Genomic DNA, 16918 nt, shown 5'->3' with positions numbered 1-16918 from the left:
TTATAGGTAAAAATAAAAGTTAATAAAAAAGGTAACACCATTCAGGAAATGTGGGTCATAAATAATGATTAAAGTGAGCTTTATGAAAGAAACTTATAACAGTAACAAGGTCGGATGAAAATCGAATGTGCAACATCTGTATATAAAGAAACTGGTCCATTACCATTGCTAACAATATACATGTATTTAATATCATATTTCAACTAATGTGTGGCAACCAGATGAAAAAAATAATTATTTAACTATAAAATAACACTAGACCATGGCAAATTCTTTTCAAAGTATACTAGTAAATAAATGTCTACATGACCATCATGGAAGAAACATAGAAAAACAGAATCTGGCGGCTGCCAGCAGAATTCTTTAGATATTTAGTGTTTACAGGTTGTGATAAGATAAAACTTCAATAGTAAAATCTTAACTCTGACAGTTGGGCAATAATTCGTAGGAGCAGATGGCAAATGCCATAAACTGCGTCATTTTATTCCAATTTTGACATAAAAACTCAGAAACTCCATAAATACTTTTATCTTAATTTGTAAAGTCACGTTTTTTTTCTCATATTTTCAGTCTGATTATTGCAAAAGTTTTAAGGCATTTCTAAGGATAGTTCAGTTGCCAATTATCTTCCACCCAGTGCTCATCTACCTGCACGAAAAGCAACCTCCCAATATGAAATCTAATTTAACTGCTATTACCAATTAGATAAGCTTCTTATTCTAGAGAATACGCAGATACGTTGCTTTTTATAGAATAAATACTACTCATTTGACTTAAATCAATATGAAAGTTTTGCATGAAAATGAAAAATGTAGTAGTTATTTTACTCCTGCAAAATGTTGAAATGAAATGGAGATCTTTAAGTATCTGCAGAAAAACTTATACTGCTCATTAAATGTGTTTTTTCATGGTATCTTTTATGTCATGATAAGTAACTATATATCTAGTGTAAAGTAAATTATGTAGCTGTACACCACAAGCAGAATAAACATAAACAGTTATATCTTGCTATCATTTAACAACAAAACATATTCCAAGGTTCTAGGAAAATATTTAGTTGTCTAAAAGTTTCAAGAAGTTGGTGAGTCAATAACTGCCATGATCTGTCATGTAAATATTTTTGATAAATTAGCCTCAGCTACACCCTTATTATTGTATCAGTATAAAATAAGTATTACCCAAGTGATTCACCTTAAAACAGATTTAGATTGTCTTTAAATTAGAATTTCGACAAATTTGGTCATCTGGGAATGAAGGGTACCGAGGGAGGAATCAGTCATGGAAGAAGAAAACTAATTCGATAGTTATGTAACAAAAACAGCATTTGGAGGCAGGTGTCTGTCCTGATCTTCAAATAAAAACAGGTGCAGCAATTAAGCAACATGATCCCATCTGACCTATCCTGCAAAACAATATGACATCTAAGTAGATGTATACCAACGAATATCAAATCAAATTTTAGCTTCAGAAAAAGCACATACACCTATATTAGCAAAAGCTGGAAAGGAAAATAAACAGATTTTAAATATAGCATGTAGAACATGAAGACAAATTGAACGCTGAACATAGACAGTAGAACATTAAACTGAACTAAACTAAACTGTACCCAAAGATACTAAACATAATAAATCAACATAAGATTAGAAATCACCAAGATTAACAATAATACCCATTACATGATTTTGACTGACTGGTCAGAAATTTGTTTTATTTACATCAAAAATTGCTTTTCTTTTAAGATCTCCAAACTTGTACAAAATTTATTGAAAATTAGATGTTCATTATCAAGATTAGCCAATCAAAATCATGAAAAACCAAAGCCGTTCTACAACCCATCACTTGAACTAAGTGAAAGCCAGGAACATAATATCAACAATACAATGCAAATGAATCCAAATTTGACAGAAAAACTCACTTGATAAACATTCTTTAGTGCTTATAGAGTTCTCCTCACACCTTTAGATATAAAACAATATTTCTACAAAAATTCTGATATTATTTGGGACCTATATTTTCATTTGATAATGCATATTTTTGCAACTTCTTTTCGGGTTTTCATACACAGACAAAACCGTTCTATTCCAAATTTGTTCTCTTTAAGAATAGGTCTAGAAAAATGCTAGATTTTAATTTTAACTCAAGACATTTCTATGATGTAAACAAATGTCTGTTAGTTTAATCTGTAAGTTTATTTTGGTATAAAAGTAAAAGGGGAAAACAGGTTTTTATCAAAAAAAAGTTTTAGTGTGAAAGAACATGTATATATTATCATAATCATTGCCATGACATGTATTTTAACATCAAATCAGTAGTCATCTGTGATCTCATCAAGGACACCTACAGTTAACTGTTGAAATTATCAAATTTAAAACTTCAAAGTGCTTAAGCAATTTCAACTGATCAGTATGAGCATCTGGAACTCTCTTCTATTGAAAAACACATTTGGCAGACAGCCTGCTGCTAACTGACGAAGTAAGCGCCAAACATTCTTCTACCTAATTTTGGCAGTACGCCATTGTGTGCAAGGCCATCATTTGTACTGTACTGACGGCTGTCAGAAAGAAAAAAAAAACATGCAAGTCAGCTGATTTCTGTTGATGTGTAGCCATTGAAGTTAGTGTCATTTGTCAATAGCCACAATTAATTTTACAATCTGTTTTATTGACAATGATAATAAAACTGTCATGTTATTGGTAGTGGAGGAAATGTACTTGGTTCTTTATAATAAAGATTAATGCAAAACTCTGCACTGCTCAAAGCTAACCAACATCACTTCCAATTTCCATTAAAGACTTGTTTTTTCTTACTCTTTCAGGTCTAAATGGGTAATTTTGTAAATCAAGCAGAAATCTAGGAACTTGTATAAGCTATCTGTAGGTCTGTTAATGACTTACCAACATGTTTTAGTAATTTAATTACAGTATCAGACACTATCTACTTTTACTTACCCAAAGCAGTAAGTACAAACTATATATCATAATTATTATTATACTTATTCTTATAACGAGAGATGTTTTCAGAATAGCTCAAACAAATAAACTGTAAACAAAACTATAGACCTATTGAAAGATAAAAGGCAGGTTGCCAGGCAACTAAATATACGTCCACAACAGCTAAATTGTCCATGTAGTCTATAAAGGTTGTCACATTTTTATTCTTTTGTATGTAGTGGCATTAAGAAGATTTTACCAAGCCAGATCTAGGGCCACAACGATCGGGCTGTAACTATCTAGGGCCACAACTATCGGGCTGTAACTATCAGAAAATCAATAGACTTCTTCATCTCATGAACACATCACTGATTGGACGGATGTAACAACAGTATATGACCACATTTCAATGTCCTAAATTGAACCAATAAACTAGTTAAACAGATTTATCTTATTGAATCCATGTACATTGTACTAATACTGAATTGATGGGGTTGAGGATCTTGCATGAGACACTTCACCGGTTTCTTTGACCCATCCATGCTACTTTACTTTCGTTTACCAAGGGGTCATCTTCCAGATTCAAATTTTAAACAGAAATTGATGTTGGAAATGGGTTGATATGAGTTAAACTACTGATGAAAACTAGGATTTGATTGGTAAAAAATGTCTCCAGTCATTTGTCCATAGATTAATAACAGTGATCAGAGATGTTTACTTACATTCTTTGTTTTTATCCAGACTTTGAGTAAGGGAATGTTGATCAAGTACTGGACTAGTTGGTTCTCTGTGATATGGGGAGTTAGCAGCAGCTTTACTAGAAGACTGCGCTTTAGCTCTTTCGGCTGCCTGTTCTTCCATTTGACAATCTTTACAGTAAAACTTGTGGATTAACTGTATAGCGTCTTTATCAAGTTTTCCTCCTCCCCCATACAGGGGTGTCCAAGCACTGCTGCTGTTTGAATCTGAAAAGAAAGATCACATATATATATAATTTGTCATATTTACCTTTGAATTGAATAATTTTGTAACATTACATTTGGATTTTGGTGGAAATAAAGTGCTGAACTTTGTCAGGCCCCAATACGCCCACAACCAGCTATGTCCATTCTAAATTTCCCTGTTAACAAATTTATACCGAGTAAACAAGGGCCATAACTGGAGAAGTAAATTTCATGGAGATTGGATGATAACTTCCGTTGCTTGGGCATTTAGAGAATTCTACAAAACGAGCAAGTGTTATAAAAACAATTGAATATTACCAAAATTATTGAAATTAACTCTCATCCAAATCATACATTAAATCATATCTAGATTGTCGTTTAAATTTACATACAATAAATCTATTGTTGTTCCACAAAAAACATTATAAAATCCTCTTCAACTAGATTATACCAACAATTATGGAGGTAATCCTTTGTTTATCTTCATTATGATGTGTATTAAAAGCTTCTGTTCCTTTGAATTCTGTTTTTATTGTCTGCTTAGAGTGGACATGTGAGCAGACACCAAAGGAAACAAATAAACACAGAACAACTGCACCCTGTGTATCAGCTGACAACCCAGCTACTTTAAAAACACAAAGAACGGTACATTAATCTTCTGTTTAGACAACTGACTAAATATACTAATATTCTCATATTCTTTTAACAGCAGAAAACGGGCCATGAAATTAGCTCTGCACCAAACTTTGATACAGTTGAGCTTAAATTTCAAAACAAACCATTTCTCGCCCATTTAAAAACACAGTTCAATCTTATCTAGGTGGAAATTATATATGTCTATTTAGAACTATGTTTAAAGAGAAAAAAACGTCAACTCTATTTTTAACTTGGTAAATGTATTTATAATTCAGGAGGATGTCTTTTTGAGATTTATGTGAAATGATTCCAGTACAAGCCTAGGTAACTGAGATGAAGATAACAGGGGGTTATGTGCATGCCAGGTATTTATTGTACCTAGTTTTATCATGGGTAGGTTTGTTGATTAATATGTCAAGACTAGATCTGTATCCATCTACATTACTGATGGTCAAATACTATAAGTACAACTGACCACTGTCCAAAACAATAGCCTCCAACCACATGATATGCATCTGTGAAAGGCAAGTAATGACATATGGTGTGCATTTAAGAAGATTTGTTTCTTTAACTAACCCCTTATAATGAGATTGGATACTTTCAGAAAGGCATACATGCACTTTGTTGAGATTGGAATGACGGGTTCTTTGACTCTAATGCATTACCAACAAGCTCAGATGGTAGTAATTACCAGGAATAATACTAATAAACAAGTACCCCAATAAAACCAATTATACTAGGAAAACAACCATCATAATTCAATATGGTGAGCAAATACTATAGAGACTATTTATTAATACATAATTACCATCATTTACATGATCCAGAAAAATAACATTTAAATTGTCATAAACATTCGGTTACAAATATATATTCCTAACATAACACACAATTAATTCTTACGATGAAAATCAAATTCCTGAACATTACTAAATATGAGCAAAGACAGTTTTTATTTTGATTTGCAAAAATGAGCACGTTTTGTGGATTTAGCACTTTATAAATAGACACAATATTTTTATTATTACAAATTATGCAATGTTTTGACCTAGATTGTTCATATTTCAGGGGATTTTCATCCTTTTATTGTCATCAGCCCTACTTGTTGAATAACTTTGATATAGGATAAAATCTTGAGTATTTTTGTGAAGATAAAAATTCTCCACTAACTTCCGCCTCCACAAGGTGATTTTCTTCATAGATGAGCTCACAGTTCTACACAAATTTCAACCATATACCTTGCTTCAAAGGTGAAATCATATGTAAAATACTCGCAATATGTTACTTACAAGACAACAGCTCATCCACATGGGTGCTGACATTAGCTTGTTTATCGGAACAAGACAAAACCTCATATTTCTCTTGTTTTATTTGTAGGAATTGAGGCCAGCCGGTCAGTGTATGATGATCAGATACTTAAGTGAAAACAAAGTTGACCTGATTTCTATGTAGTAGGTACAGGTGAGAATGATAGACTTGGTTGTTATAAACTCTACTACCTGCCCGATATTTACTAAATATATTCAACCTGCCAACATTTACTAACTTATTCTTTCTATACGATATCATACAATTCATCAAATAGCTAATCAAAGAACAATCATCAAAACCTGATTGTAATAAGATTATTCTAACTAAATATACTGATATTTGTTTGGAGAATAAACTTAGGTACTTTGTGCACACAGATTTATTTCATCCTAATTTGTTTTGTGGCCGAGTGGTATAACATGTGGATTGTAGATCATATTGTCAGTAATCAATAGAAGTCATGATTTTGATCCTACATTTGTACATAATATTGGGGTCACCTGTTGGACTTTTGATTTTTCCTAGCATTTTATTTGGTTTGCTCCCACTGGGAAAGAACCCTACCGGTAAGCCATATTATGGAAACAAAAATATGTCTTAGTTTCGAATTGATCAAATTGAGTTGCATAGGTGTTCAACTCTATCCCTCCCCATTTGTTTATTCTAGAAGACTTTAAAATTCATTTTCTAGAAAGAATGTGGAGGAAGGAAATAAAGCCAAGAAAAAAACAAACTTCAACCATTGAGTCATTTAATTATTTTCAGGTATCTAAAGCAGTAAAATGTCAGAGAAAAGGGTATAATTTATTTATATGATGATTCCTCATAGCTACCTGGTGATGCAACCAGCCATATGGCAACCACCTTGATTTAGTTCATCACTAAAAATATGAAGATTTCATGGCATTTCATAAATTCATGTCAGTCTGTAAAACTAAAACTGGATCAGATTAAATCGTGGCATCTTTCCAAACTATGCACTTTAATCAAGAGTAAGTAGAGAGTGTATCAATACTCATGTTACAAGTACTACATATCTTTCTTTCATTAATACTAAAGTAGGTTATCATCTCCAATTAAATTCCATACAAAATACATGTTACATGAATATCAGCTAATTGAAAACACAATGTTACATTTAGCAGTATTTATAACAATTTAGGAGTTTAGGATATATAGATGTGTTGTCTGTCTGTTATGAATCAAAGCTAATTTTGGACAAATTACATTCTTCTAATGCAGATATAAGAACTAGTATTAATAAAATTAATAAATAAGATTGGCTTAAGTAGGAAAATCACATCAAGGAAAGTTAACTTTCTGAAAGGAATATCGGTTAAAAATTAGTGCAAATTTGTCAACATTTGGCATACTCTGCAAATAGACAAAACAAACCAATGCGAAAAAAATCTTATTAATCCGATTGAATCCAAGCTTGGAAATTAAATACTTTTGGGATTCTTTTTCCGTATGATATGAACAAATCAATTTGGTTACCATTTAGTGTGGATTAAGCTATAAAAAATTAGATACTGGCCAAAAAATGCTAATGATGATCAGCAGCATTAATTCAAAAGCTTGTGACAAGAGGTCTTAAAATGATTTATTGGTATGTTATGTTGTTTGCGTAAATAAATAGGATAGTCCAAATTTAATGACTTGTTTCTGTTTTTAGGTTTGCATTTAAATCTATCTAAATACATATGATTTGACAGAAAATTACAAATTTACATTTCTATTTTTAACTTGTTTTTATCTGTATGTGTTAGTGGGTGGTTGTTTTCGAAAGACTTGCTATTTGCTAGTCAGTGCCAGACCACATGAACAAGATTTTATAGAGACCTACACTAGACTGTTGTTAGATGGTGTGTTTGTTTTGATGCATTTTTTAACCTACATTTAATGTTGGTCCCTAGCAAACACTAGTAATAGATATAGTACTACAAACTTTTGTGTACAATTGTACAGATCGACCAGTACATGCAGTGTACCTGTTAGTTTATTTGTGATCTTTTCTTTGGTATTCGCTTGGCTGGCAATTAACCGCCTTCTTCCCATGTTGATGGTTATTTCGACCTTTCAGTCAATCTTTACTATGGATAGTTTTCATATTTTCTCCAGACTTACATATAGAGCAGAATGTTCGTATTTCTCTAGTCTGGTACCGGTTTTATATCAAGAATGAACTGTACATTAAAACAGAACTGACGTAATAAAGAAACTATTTATGTAATCTACAAAACACATTTTAGAATGTTATTTAATCAGTTTTAATCAACTGCTGATATATATTTGCAATTAATTTTCAGATTTTGGTCATGTATTTACACCCAGAGAGAGAGAAAAAAAAATGTGTTTAATGGCCACTTGACACAAAATGGGTCATTTTGAGACTAACATGTAGTTCAATAAATAAATTGCTTGTGCATATGGTTATTTGGGAGGACTGAAGAAATCCCACGAGTTTCGACATGTGACCCTACGCCTTGTAATGTACAAGCGGGGAATCGAAACCATGCCACTTGACTCAATGACAGACCTTATGAGTAAACCATTAGGCCACCCAACTCAAGTTACTTCTATCACCTTTCCGACATATCCAGTTAGGTATAAGCAATTTTGGATGTCATGCACAGGGTAGGCTACTCCAAGAAAACCTGATACAAATTCTCATTTAAGAAGTTCATTTAGCTTACAACTTTTTTTTTTACTTGTGTGAAGAGATTCTAGTCTTTTGTGAACAAGGGCCCTAAGCATAAACTGACCTGTGAAACAAAACATAAACAATTTACATTTGATGAACTTTATCATCGCATTTTCAATAAGAACAGATATTGTTTTCAAAACTCTTAGCACATGCCATGGTAAATATAGGAAGTTGGTTAATTAATATTCTGTCTAGCAGGTGTAGCTGTAGTCATCACCAATTTTCCTTGTTCTATACCTAATCACCTAGAGCAACACCAACAAACACACATGGTAAGAATGCAAGACACAAACTATGAAGACAATCTAAACAAGAGCTGCCCCTAAGATACTTAAAACATGAAACTTGTGTTTAGTGGAAGAAAACCTGCTGTTAAGTGTAAACAAGTCCCACTAATTGTTTTTTCACCATCTTTCTCCATTTCAACATTTTGACAAGCCTTATGCTGTAACTTTACATAGGGAAATTTATAAACCATCTGTAGTAAACTTAAAACATGTGTTATTATAAATTTATTGCACAAAATATGAACACTTTTAAAACAATATGATTTAATACTGTACTTTTTTTTTTATGTATAAAAATACATGAAAATTGTGTTACCTATGTGAAATTCTTAAATGAGAAGTGGTATCGGATGGTCTAAGAAGTGTGAGCAGCATACCCTACCTCATGCAAATAATTAAACAAACTGATATGTCTATCAATAAACGAAGCACCTGTTCTTATCTTCACTTATAAATTAATTTAAGTAAAAACTTAAATATCTGCCAGTAAAGTCAATTCAGCAGGTACAGTATAATTAAAACTCGACATACAATCAATCTGTACACATACAGGAAGTTGAAGAATAAATACAATGCATGACTTCTAGTAAAACCATGTGGTGAAAAATAAATATATGAATAATTACCAATTTTATTACTGGCAATAACATTTTATTAAAGCAGGTAGAAGATAAGCATAAATTACATGTATCTAAATTTCAAGATTAAAATTGAAATCTAATGTTTCCTGTTCTTAATTACATTCTCTTAATTGCCTATTGTTCGATATAATTTTGTACCCAGCCAATATAAACTGGTAAAGTGCATCCTGAAATGAAATGGGGTACAACGACCTACATTTCAGCACCAAACGGACTAATGAAAAACTGGTATACACCATGCAGTGTGCAACTAGGGAAATTTTGCCCATACAGTGGCACTATAATCTATCTTTATTTCAAATTTCAACAGAAAAGGGTTCTTTTAAGTGTACACCAACGCGCATACAGGACCTTGTTTTTTCTGCTACCTATATTTTTTGGACAATAAAAGTGCAGACTTGTTTATGGATCTGTCCACATGATTCACTATGATCAATCAGATAATGGAAAGCTGATACTCGTCAACATCTTACTAATTGCACAAATATTCAAAAAATTAAAGAAGAATTTGGGGAGATGTGTTCCTAGTTCACCTTCTGGTGCCGAGTTATTTATGTACCTTTCCAGCTCATATGGTGAGGTGAACCCAATGAACCTTGTCGCCTCTCTCCAGACTGATCTGTTTATAAAGGATGGTGCATATTTATTTAAACACAGTGTCTTGTAAATTCCGCATAACAAGTCAGAAGGAATATCAACCTATTTCTATCCTTCAGTATTTATTGTGAATAGACTGTAAGAGGAAAGGTGTGATGAATTTGATGCTCTGTATGAATCAGTGATTGATGTCTATCTTATATTAAGTCAGATTCTAATAAACAACTTTTTTGGGACAATGTTATATAATGAAACTCAAATGTAATGTATTTATGAAATAGAAACAGATCATCTTCAAAGGTAATTTTGAGAATAACAGCTTAAAGTAAAATAGTTCACTGGAACTGATCCTGAAACTATCATATTCAACCACTCAACTTGACATTTTAATCATTGGTGAGGATCTATTATGTGTATTCTATAACTAATCTCATTTGTAAAACCATTTTAAAAGTGAGCTGACCATGTTATCTGAAATCTGTTCAATTCAACTTGCATGTTCAGAAACACAGCCCTTTAATGAACCAAAATATACTGAACCTGAACTTTCAATAGGTATGTGACTAGTCATTTGTCTGTATGTTACAGCTCTCGTACATCTCAATTTTTTTGATAATTATAGTATCCAGTGAAATAGAACATCACAATAAAACCTTCAGAAATGACAATTTCACCAAAAAATCAAAGTTAAATAATCACAATTCTGAAGCTCCATAAAATAAGTTCTGTTTTCCTATTTTGAATTTGTATACAAGCTTTTGTAAACAGAATGATGAGATCTACAAGAAAAGCTAGTAAAATAATATGTGTAGTCATAATCTTAAAATCATCTTTTCCAACTACTTATATATTCAAATTTTTCTATTTACACCACATATTATCTTTATTCAGATCCAAGCAATCTAGAAGAAAAAGTCCAGGCGCAAAATGTGACAGATTGCAATTTTACTTAATATTATCAAGCTTGAAAAAACACTCCCTTACTTGTGATTATGTAAATCATGAAAATAAGATGTAAACAAAATGTCAAACTGCTGCATGTTGTAGATTAAATAGATTTAAATCATCCATGTTCTACTTATTCTCTTAAACTAAACCAACTCAATGATCAAGACTACAAATTTATCTTTTTCAACTCATACAAATGAAATTAAATAGGGTTCAGGTCTTACTTTTCTTTACCAACCGGGATAATAAAGACAATTCGATTCTGCCATGGGTTCTTTAATATGCAAGTCAGTGAGTACACAGTTGAACCACGGTATATCATTATATTCAACCAGACGCTTTTTCCATGCAAGTCCTACATCAATAACAAGAGGAAACATGGCTGGATAATGAAGACGGGCATACGTGCTATGAGGAAAATTTTGCCAGGACAGTGTCGCTATGACCTACTTTTTATTTCAAATTCCAACTATCAAGGGTTCTTTTACATGCACTCCAATGTGTACACAGGACCTTGGCTTTCCATCCCATCCCAATGACTATACAAACGACTATAGATTGTCCCTTGATAAGCTCTCCGTCCTACACCTTTGTCAAGGGGGAACCATGCCAGAAAATCCCAATAAACTTTCTTGGCTAACGCAGCATCAACAAGTGACCTCCAGGTAAGCGAGCCAATGTCCTACTCACTGAGCCACTGTGGCTCCCTAATACAGAGGAACTTTCCTAGCCAACACCTGGATTGAACACTGGTTAGTGAGCAAGCACCATACTCACCAAGCCACCTCAAATCATACAAATGGCAACTGTATTAGATATTGTCGATATACATGAAAGAATTTTATTGCAAATGATATATAAATATTTAATTCCCATTGAATTAATAATATCGACATCCAAGCAATGATTTTATTTTTGCCACAGAGCCAGCAAAATGGCACTCTCGAAACAATCAAGATGAAATATGTATAATACACATCTATGTTCCTATTGCTGGGCAAACCAAACATTGAACTCGGTACGTGATGTAATATACAATGTTGTTACATCTGATTTTTATGTTTTGAAAATTCTGATAAACATATGCAACAAAATAGCTAAACCTATTAACCTTAATTTATTTTTTGAGAAAACACACTACACTTTAATGGCTGTATTTCTAGTGGAATGCCCATGATGGGTAAAGGAGTCATACTGTAAGAATGGCTGACGTCATGTTATATCTCAATGAAGAACAGACAAACAAGTTGGATGTAGTTCCATTAGTTACCCGTGTTGACTGATATGCTCCAGATAAACATATTGTAGAAGGGCTACTGTTTATATCTTACCATTCTGACTTTACAAAAACCTAATTTAATTTGTATATATATCTACCATATAATCTGGTTCTAGGGAATGTAACTGGACTGTTTACATTATATAATAATTACAGAATATTGAGACTTATTCAAAACAATGTAAAGTGCCTTAAGTAAACCCTTTAGTATAGGTTATTATAGACACTCAAATTTCGTAACTTCATATAATCTGTTAATTACTAACATTCCTTCCATAAATTAGTTACATGGATTTCATGATAAGATATGGCTATAAATACACTTTCACCAAACTGCAATTCATAATTAATAGCAAACAACCAATTTTATTATCTTTCCAATTTGAGTGCATTTTTTTAAAACCTAAACATGAACAATAATGAAAAAGAGTGCAACTAGGTCACGTATGTAGGCCTTTTAAACAGGTGTGTGAGGAAACCTGAAAATCTTGTGACAACTTGAAAAGTTAGGCAGGCAAATAGTGGAATCACTGACCAGGCGGTTCGATCCTGGATTTTTCAGCGGTGTTTCCCTGTGAAAAGAAGTGCAAGATAGTGGACCTGGCAAGAAACAGTTTGTGGTCGTTCAGATGAAAAAAAACCAGTGTCCTCATCTGTGTACATGTTAGTATGCACGTAAAAGAACCCCTGATAGTTGTAATTCAACGAAGATTAGGTGGAAATGCTGCTGTCAGGGCAAAATTTCACTCATGACACATTGCATGCTCATCTTCATAGGCTAAGCCCTGTTGGTTCAAAACTGTAGGACATTAAACCTTGTCTCAATTTTTTTTTTATTTCGTTGCCAAACCAGAAAAGAAAGCCCAATATGTAGTAATGATCAGGTCCCCTACTGTTTGAAAGTATGGGGATAGTTCTATGTATCTATTTCTAAGATAAAGAAGCTCCGCTATAGGAATGATCCCCCTCACTGCATGCTCACATCACTGGTAATAAGTTTGATATAGATCAGAAGTTGAAATTCCAGCAACCTGACATCTGGTGCAAGTGATGGGATAGGTTAAGGGTATATTATAGCGAAGTTCACAAGTCAAATACTTTAACAACTGTTACTAAAAGTATATCTAGACATGTACCATCATTGCTTTCAATTACTTCACCTATCAATCACTAAACTGGAAGTTGTTTCAAACCTTATTTCTTCACTCTAAATTTCTTAAGATTACCTCAATCTGTCTTGCATTTGTGTATCTATATAATCCATTCTGATTTAAATTTATCCATTTTTGCACATTTTAATTTTTTTGCCGGAGTCCAATGAATTAACAGAGTAAACTAACCAAATGCTGGATGTTTTATGGCAAATTGCTTTGACACTCATTAATTAATCTCTGATACCAATATATCTCCATTTCTATAACTGACCATCTACTATAAAAGACTGACAGTAATCAAGATAGGTTTCTTTTTTAATTAATAGTTAAGTTGATCAATAAAAGAAGCCATCAATTAATAAAACAAACAGTTTTAAAGAGAGGGGATAGTAATAAGAGCTTCTGCCATATCACTTCTGTGGAAGCAAACATTAAAGCACCTGGTAGCAGTAGTAGTAATAAGAGCTAGGATAAACTATGAAATTTAGGGTATTTTGAGGTATGTTCTAACATAAAGGTTACTTTTTCAAATAAATGAAATGGGGTTCAACATTCTACTTTTCTGCAACAACAGGGCTTATGGAATGGTGCATTTGTCATGCAATGTGCTATAAGAGTACTCTTATCTTTATTTCTGACTGCCAGGGGATCCTTAACATGCTGCCAATGGTATACAAGGGACCTCAATTTTTGGTCTCATCCAAATGACTAGCCACTTTCCTCTGCTAGGGTTGCCATCATGCACATGGGAACACATTGCCCCCTTTGTCTAAGTGAAAGATCAGCTGTCAAAATTTATTTACATGTACATTTTAATATTCAACTTGTAAGTATTATTAAATGATGTTTACTGTCCACATCATTTACAAATTTTCCAATTATTTACAAATTAATGATGAATCAGCCCACTAATTTGCCATATGAAAACAATTTCTACTGGATTGATCAAAGGTAGAGGTTTGATGGAAGAAGGTTGGTGGGTGGAGCTGTAGAGTAAAGATGATGTATTCCAGGTTAACCACCTACTGTAATAATAAGTATATAATCAGTACAAGTAGTCTAATACTCATCAATAAACATCAAAGTCTTCTTAATCACACTGGTCATCTATCATGAAATTTTCACAAACCATAGTCAACTAGAGTATCACAAACTTCATATGTCATACAGTACTCAAGTACTACATAAGTACAAAGGTTCTTGTTGCCAAATGGCATTTATATCCAGGTAACATTAAAAGTTTACCTGCAATTTGATCAGTAAAGATGATTATTCTTGTAGTTTCTACTACTGTAATGCACATGGACATGATACATGATTAAATTAATTTCACATGTACGAGATAAATTGTTCTGTTGTTGTTCTTGAATGAAATTACAATGAAACTGATCTTAGTGATAGCAGCATAATTGAGAACAAAGACCTCAAACATGCATTTGCACTTTGGCCAGGTCTTTGATTTGACTTACAGATATATCGGGATGTTCAAATCAGACTGTATGCAAAATTACATTTTATCTCATTGTAGTGGTTCAAGTGATAATGTCCCTATAGAAAAACAGATTCTGTGTTGATGTCTCTATAATTCAGGACAAATTTTGCCAATCAAAATGTTTTGCTATATTAATTGTACAAAGAATAACATAATTACATAGTAGACCAATTTATTGATGCTTAAGACCTGGAAGTACTAAACAATAGCTGACTGTAGGTATAAATGTGGCCAACTCAAATAAATACAGACCTCCTGGTAAGCTAAACAGTAGGTGGAACTCTTTTACTACTACTGACACCTAGCGGTAGCCAACCTCATTTATTATTAACTCATTATACTAATCATTATCACTTACATGGTCAGTCTTTTTCTAAACAGACAGTACAATTATTTACAACAGTATAATTAAACAAACCAGCTACTGTGATATTAAAAGATGATCCATCATCATAGAAACAAAGATATACTGTCCTTTAGTTTACATAAACCAACATAACATGAACATAGTGTTTAGTATATGTAATTTTCTGTTTAAAAAACAACCCATACATAAATATAAGCTGTGTTTTTATTTTTGTATCTTATATTTAATGAACAGAAACAAATTAGATACCATACAGATTGAACAAGACGACAAATATTTTTTATCATGTGAACAAGTTACATTGTATACATCATGGTATTGAATTTGTCTGATTATACATGTAACATCACCATGCACTTTCGGATATATTATTTTGCCGTGTAGCCACAAGTTCAATAATAAATTAAATCCGCTGATCGTTATTTGACAGATCTACAATTCCTTGCAAACTAAAATATTGTGAAAGTTGAATCTCGAAAAGAAACATCAGTCCGATAATAGTGCAAAGACATTATGAATTGAAACATTATTTGGTATTCTCTGGTAAGCGGTGGGTAAACTCTTATTAATACATTACAATCCAACCTGGAATATTATCTACAGTTGATATTTTGATTTTGTTTTTGTAATTAAATGGGGATAAAGGCATGGAATATCAGAAATTGTCTGGAAAATATGAATGACAATCAGCAGCTTTAATTCATCACCTTGGCCTATACCAAAAGATAATAAAAACCATGTTTGAAATTACTTGTATCTTATAAAAATCTTAATGGAACGTTACATGTTGTCTTTGAAGTGAACAGTGTGAGAAGTATGATATTTTTTCTAAGTATAAGTACAAACTAATAAACTAATTACAAGTAGTACCATGTGTAAAATCTAATAACACTTCTCCTTTTACTACATCTTCAGTTAATGAAGTTCATTAAGAAAGTTACAAGACAACGAAAGAGATCAAATATATAGGGCAAACCTACCGTGAAATATGTCAAATCATAACCATATTGTACCGAAAACCTGAAAACCGATCTAGAGAGTGAGAGCAAGATAGAAAGAGGGAGAGAGGGCAAGCTTTAATTTTGGACAAATGGTTTCAATTTCACACACTTCCTTGCAAAGGTCCTTAAAAATATCTTACTGTATTGCATGCTCAATTTTTATAACAAGCTCACACACCCATTGGTATGTATGGTATATTACTGGGAGGCTGTGTTCAGCAGCTGGTCCTACTGATAATGACCACAAAACTTCTATCACTGACCAGAAGACTTCCATCACTGATCACTAAAGCTAGCACCGATAATTACAACACGTGTTAGACCACTCTCACCCCACTATTAAATATGTCAACACCTCCTGATAAAAGTTAGAAGCCAATGATAAAAACTGTTCAAATTATCAAGAACTTGTGAAGATGTAAGTGCAGTAATTACATTTCTAGCAATAAACAACATACAATTATTACAGATGAATGTATATGGCAGTACTTGAAAAGTTAATTGAAAGTTGTTATTAATTAATTTTTAGAAGGTCCATAACCTTTAATGAAGACAACTTGCCAGGCAAGCCCGACAGAATGGGGGTGACAGTATTTCAATGTAAATGAATAAAATTATATGCTT

At 32.6% G+C, this 16918-nt stretch overlaps 1 protein-coding gene across 3 annotated transcripts in view; it reads right to left on the bottom strand.

Annotated features, from left to right (window-relative positions):
* Positions 1-16918, bottom strand: part of LOC126810726 (myocardin-related transcription factor B) — a 79808-nt gene that overhangs the window by 24979 nt on the left and 37911 nt on the right. For 2 of the 3 annotated variants that reach the window (XM_050535942.2, XM_050535941.2), the window contains one exon: positions 3653-3895. In XM_050535942.2, the coding sequence (XP_050391899.1) occupies positions 3653-3791 (139 nt within the window). In that variant the 5' untranslated portion in view covers positions 3792-3895. Of the gene's footprint in view, positions 1-1915; positions 1957-3652; positions 3896-16918 lie in introns of those variants that run through there. The other variant, XM_050535943.2, reaches the window with a different exon arrangement.

This window comes from Patella vulgata, chromosome 2 (assembly GCF_932274485.2).
Source record: "Patella vulgata chromosome 2, xgPatVulg1.2, whole genome shotgun sequence".
Classification (NCBI taxonomy): domain Eukaryota; kingdom Metazoa; phylum Mollusca; class Gastropoda; family Patellidae; genus Patella; species Patella vulgata.
Note: the sequence above shows the minus strand (reverse complement) of the source record. Positions and strands in the feature narration are given on the sequence as shown.